Source organism: Nerophis ophidion, linkage group LG09 (genome assembly GCF_033978795.1).
Source record: "Nerophis ophidion isolate RoL-2023_Sa linkage group LG09, RoL_Noph_v1.0, whole genome shotgun sequence".
NCBI lineage: Eukaryota > Metazoa > Chordata > Actinopteri > Syngnathiformes > Syngnathidae > Nerophis > Nerophis ophidion.
Window position 1 is genome coordinate 66,392,494 of NC_084619.1, and position 5,579 is coordinate 66,398,072.

At 45.0% G+C, this 5,579-nt stretch overlaps 1 protein-coding gene across 2 annotated transcripts in view; it reads right to left on the reverse strand.

The window, feature by feature from the left end:
• Positions 1–2,734: 2,734 nt before the first annotated feature.
• The window catches only part of itprip (inositol 1,4,5-trisphosphate receptor interacting protein), an 8,881-nt gene continuing 6,036 nt past the window's right edge, over positions 2,735–5,579 (reverse strand). The window contains exons 2-3 of one of the 2 annotated variants that reach the window (XM_061911609.1): positions 5,402–5,453; positions 2,735–5,126 (exon numbers count right to left, since the gene is read on the reverse strand). In XM_061911609.1, coding sequence (XP_061767593.1) covers positions 3,539–5,083 — 1,545 coding nt within the window. In that variant the 5' untranslated portion in view covers positions 5,084–5,126; positions 5,402–5,453 and the 3' untranslated portion in view covers positions 2,735–3,538. The remainder of the gene's footprint in view (positions 5,127–5,401; positions 5,454–5,579) is intronic. The other variant, XM_061911608.1, reaches the window with a different exon arrangement.

Below are 5,579 nucleotides of genomic sequence, written 5' to 3' on the forward strand. Positions count from 1 at the left end.
AGCACTTTTTCTCTAGTGACTCAAAGCGCTTTACATAGTGAAACCCAATATCTAAGTTACATTCAAACCAGTGTGGGTGGCACTGGGAGCAGGTGGATAAAGTGTCTTGCCCAAGGACACAACGGCAGTGACTAGGTTGGCAGAAGCGGGAATCGAACCTGCAACCCTCAAGTTGCTGGCACGGTCACTCTACCAACCGAGCTAAACCACTGCCAAATGTGGACCCACGTCATATTGAACCTGATGGGTTAGGAATGGGATGGGGTTTCAGGAGTTGGGCTTGGCCCCATAGGTCCAGTGAAAGGAACTTTGAATTATCCAGGACACCAAAACATTTTGGACAATTCCATGCTCCCAATTTTGTGGGAACAGTTTGGAGCGGGCCCCTTTGTTTTCCAACATGACTGTGCACCAGTGCACAAATCAAGGTCCATAAAGACATGGATGATAGTCTGGTGTGGATGAACTTGACTGGCCTGCACAGAGTCCTGACCTGAGCCGGATAGAACACCTTTGGAATGAATTTGACCGGACACTGAGAGCCAGGCCTTCTCCCCAAACATAAATGTGCTTTTGGAAGAATGGTCAAATTCCTATAAAGAAACTCCGCAACCTTGTGGACAGCCTTATCCCAGAAGAGTTGAAGCTGTGATAGCTGCAAAAGGTCATATTGACCCCTATGGGTTAGGAATGGGATGGCACTTCAAGTTCATATGTGAGTCAAGGCAGGTGGCCAAATACTTTTGGCAATATAGTGTATATAAAACCTGTTTTTAAGTTTATTTTGGAATTGAACAGAGGTGCACTTCCTCCTTTAGACAGCAGGGGACAGCATTGCACTAGTTGAAGCTACTTCGGGGACGATTGCAAACGATTCTCTTGTCAAACAAAGTATCGTCAGTACCTATTGTTCCGTATCGTGTTTTTCATCATTTGGTTGCCTGCGAGTTTAGTTGTAAAAGTTGTGATTTTTGCGACACATTCTTAAAAAAAAAAAGACCATGAAAGTGCTGTCAAATAGATGATCTTTGACTTTCTTACTTTCTTTGTGACTGATAAAACAAACAAGGCCAAATTGAAATGTCCACTGTACAGGACAATGGTTTTTTTTGGAGTATACAAAATAATATAGTCGTGAAGGCCCCCAGGTCCTCAACTGTCTGGAAATGTGGCCCCCAAAACAAAATAGTCCCGGCGAGGGTTGTCCCCATACCAGTACCAAAATCCATCCATTTCCTACCGCTTATTCCCTTTGGGGCCGCTGGGGCCTATCTCAGCTACAATTGGGCGGAAAGCGGTGTACACCCTGGACAAGTCGCCACCTCAGGGGCGCCGCTAGGGATTTTGGGCCCCATTAAAAAAAAATCTTTACAGGGCCCCTGTATCTTTACAGGACCCCTCTGTGTTATGATTTTGGCATCATTAGGGGCCTCTCTCCATCATGGGCCCCTAGAATCCCCTTTTCGGCGCCCCTGCGCCACCTCATCACAGACCAGTACCAAAATGTATTTTGATTTTTTTCTAAAAAATGGCATTGTCTTTATGAACAACAAATGTTAGTGTACATGAAACATGTTTATTATTGTCATTTAGTCCTTAAATAAAATAGACAACTTGTCTTTTAGTAGTAAGTAAACAAACAAAGACTCCTAATTAGTCTGCTGACGTATGCAGTATCATTTTGTTATTTATATACCAATTATTTTGTACACATTATGAGGGACGAACTGTAAAAAAATATTATTAATCTACTTGTTAATTTACTGTTAATATCTGCTTATTTTCTGTTTTAACATGTTCTATCGACACTTCTGTTAAAATGTAATAATCACTTATTCTTCTCTTCTTTGATCCTTGACATTAGTTTTGGATGATACCACACATTTAGGTATCATTCCGATACCAAGTAGTTGCAGGATTGTACAATAAAATATAATACCTAATCAACCAATACTGATGAAGAAATTCTGATGTAAAGGGTAGGTGTCGTGCTGTTTTCTGTTTTAAAATGTTCCATTTACACTTCTGTTAAAATGTAATAATCACTTATTCTTCTCTTCTTTGATATTTGACATTAGTTTTGGATGATACCACACATTTAGGTATCGATGCGATACCAAATACTTGCGGGATCATACATTGGTCATATTCGAAGTCCTCATGTGTCCAGGGACATATTTACTGACTTTACACACATAATATACATTTTTCAAAAAAGGAAAAAATATTTTGTGACAATAATTTTTTTTAAAAATGTAATCATAGTAGTATCGACTAGATACGCTCTTGTACTTGGTATCTATACAGTGGATGTCAGGTGTAGATCCACCGGTGGCAGTTGTTTACATTATGACGCCGGTGAGCTATCGTATCCTCCTACGGTGTGTAGTGAAGCATGTTTAACTATTTGTAAGAAACTCACTTTATCCGTCGCCACGGAGGCCAGGATTAGTGATTTAGAAGTAGCTAAGACACTGCCGACTGCGGATGGATATTAGCCGTTAAGTAGCGATAAAACTTCACCTTTATCTTGACTTTTTACACCAAAATGCGTCCATTCTCCCTTTTCTGTCCGCACACTGTCTGCTTGTAAGTACTCTGTGTGTGTGCGCTGCCGAACATACTCCTCCGCTCATAAAACCAGCAATCTCCCGGAACCAGTACTTTTTTAGGCAGTATAGAATATGAATCATTAGTACAAGCCTAGTCTTAGCATACAAAAATGCACATTGAATTGGGTTTTGGTGTCTTTAATGTACAAAATGTATCAAAGTTCTTTCATTTTTGGGTGTGTGGCCCTCCGTGGGAAAGGTTTGGACACCCCTGTTAGAGAGGTGTGTGTCAAGTGCAGTAATAAGAGTAACAAACACACACAAGTGCAGAAGAGTTGCACAATTTGTCCACAAAGTTGTGTAACAAAGAGACAAACTCTCTCATTGTCGATATGACATTACAGTCTTCTTTGGTCCACTACCAATTCAACAAGTGCACTACAATACTTCTAGTAACTATATGTATTATATATAAATACAATACTTCTAGTAATTATATGTATTGTATATAAATACAATACTTCTAGTAATTATATGTATTATAGATAAATACAATACTTCTAGTAACTATATGTATTATATATAAATACAATACCTCTAGTAATTATATGTATTATATATAAATACAATACCTCTAGTTATTATATGTATTATATATGAATACAATACTTGTAGTAACTATATGTATTATATATAAATACAATACCTCTAGTAATTATATGTATTATATATAAATACAATACCCCTAGTTATTATATGTATTATATATAAATACAATACCTCTAGTTATTATATGTATTATATATGAATACAATACTTGTAGTAACTATATGTATTATATATAAATGAAATACTTCTAGTAACTATATGTATTATATATAAATACAATACCTCTAGTTATTGTATGTATTATATATAAATACAATACTTCTAGTAATGATACATAAATAAAATACTTCTAGTAATGAAATATAAATACAGTACTTCTAGTAATGAAAGCCGCCATTAGACAAGAGCGGCGTGTACTCCTGTAACAACATGGCGGCATTCCTCATCATCTCCTGGAGGTGGCGCACCGTTTTGGCGTACTGGTCCCTCCTCAGCACCAAACTCCGGAACAGGTTGACAGGCTCCGCTCTGCGGATCGTCTCCGGGAGCCGCAGCTCTCCCGGAACTCTGCGGTTCCCGATCAGGACGTGATGGAGTCTCTTCTCCCGGAGGCTCCTGTGCATGAAGCCCAGCACGTCCCTCAGTCTGCACTCCGTCCTGTGGGCGGCCCAGGCGGGCGCCGGGTGGAGCAGCAGCAGGTGCAACACCACCGTCTTCCAGTGGTAGTCCAGCAAGGCGTTCCCGCCCGTCAGCGCCGTCTGCTTCCTGTGCAGGAAGGTGACCACCTCCAGGCAGTGCAGGTGGCAGGAGGGCGGCGGGAGGCGCCTGGCCAGGTGTTTGAGGAGGTTCCTCTCGTAGACGGCCAGCGAGAGAGGCCAGAACGGGTCTGGAAGTCCGCCGCAGTCCGACGGGAAGTGCGAGACCAAGTAGGCGTCGGTGTCCGCCAGCTGGACCGCGGGGATGATGTTCACCATCATGGCTTTTCCGGAAGGGAAACGGATCTTCAAGGCGCCCGCCGCGTCCAGGCTGCGGAAGGTGACCTCAAAGTCGTATTTGTGGGAGATGCGCCCCCAGGCTTTGGTGAGGGCCACCTGGAACCAGGTCATGACTCCACCTTTGGCCAGGAGAGAGCTTCCTCCGGGGTCCACGTAGGCGTGCAGCTGGTTGCCGTGCAGCAGACACAGCATGTCCTCGCCCATGTTGGCGGAACCGCACAGGCACCCGCCCTCGGGGCTCACCTGGATGGTGCCGCACCCCCGCCGGTCGGGCGGCGCGTCGCTGGACGGCTCGCACCACAAGCTGACCCGGAAGGCCAGCGGGTCGGGGGGCGAGAAGGGCACGAGGAAGTCGCACACCGGGGGCTTGCACATCTGCCAGGACTCGAACATGCTCCCCACCCCGACAAAGTCCTCCACTTCCATGTCGGCCTCCCGGTCGCAGACGCTCCTCAGAGACTCCAGGAGGTCGTCCACCAAACCCTCCGCAAACTCCCTGGCCCGGCCGGTGTCGTGGGCGTGGCCGTACGTGCATTTGTCACAGAAGTTGGCGAGGACGTCTTTATCGAGCACCATGGAGGTGGCGTCCACGCATCCACTCTCAGGCAGCTCGTCGTCCACACCCCCGCCGTACGGGTCGGCCGAGTCCGCCCTGCACATCTCGACGGCGAGGAAGACGGCGAAGGACACGGCGCTCCATACGTACCAGCTGTACGCCTCCTCCCAGGCGCCGTCCTCCGGCTGCGAGAGAGCCTCCTCCATCTTGGCCCGTTCCCTCGCCAGCCTCTCCTCGTGCTCCCGCATGCGCGCCATCAGCTCCGCGTCCTGCTCCACCGCGGAGGTGGCGTTCTCTTGGGGAAACAGCAAGGGGTGGTTCAAGATGGCGGCGGCGACGACCACGCACACACGTGCGATGGCCCCCTGCATCTTTGGCCCCTTGTCTACCAGTCGCGCTTTGGCAGGTCACTTCCTGAAACATACCACAACGAAAAGGTGACTGAGAGTCAATACGTGAAGCAAATTGTTTGAGAAAAGCCAAAAGCAGTAAAGTTGTCACCTTGTGTAAATGCTAAATAAAAAGACAATACAACAAATCTTTTACAACTTGTATTCAATTGAATAGACTGCAAAGACAAGATATTTCATGTTCACACTGACAAACGTTGATCTTTTTTTAGCAAATAATCATGAACTTAGAAGGTAATGGCAGCAACAAATTGCAAAAAAAAAAAAAGGCATTTTTACCAGTGTGTTACATGGCCTTTCCTTTTAACAACACTCAGTAAAGGTTTGGGATCTGAGGAGACACATTTTTGAAGTGGAATTATTTCCCATTCGTGTATGATGTACAGCTTAAGTTGTTCAACAGACTCCCTTCTCAAATTTTAGGCTGGCTTGGAATTGTCTTGCTGAAATAAGCAGG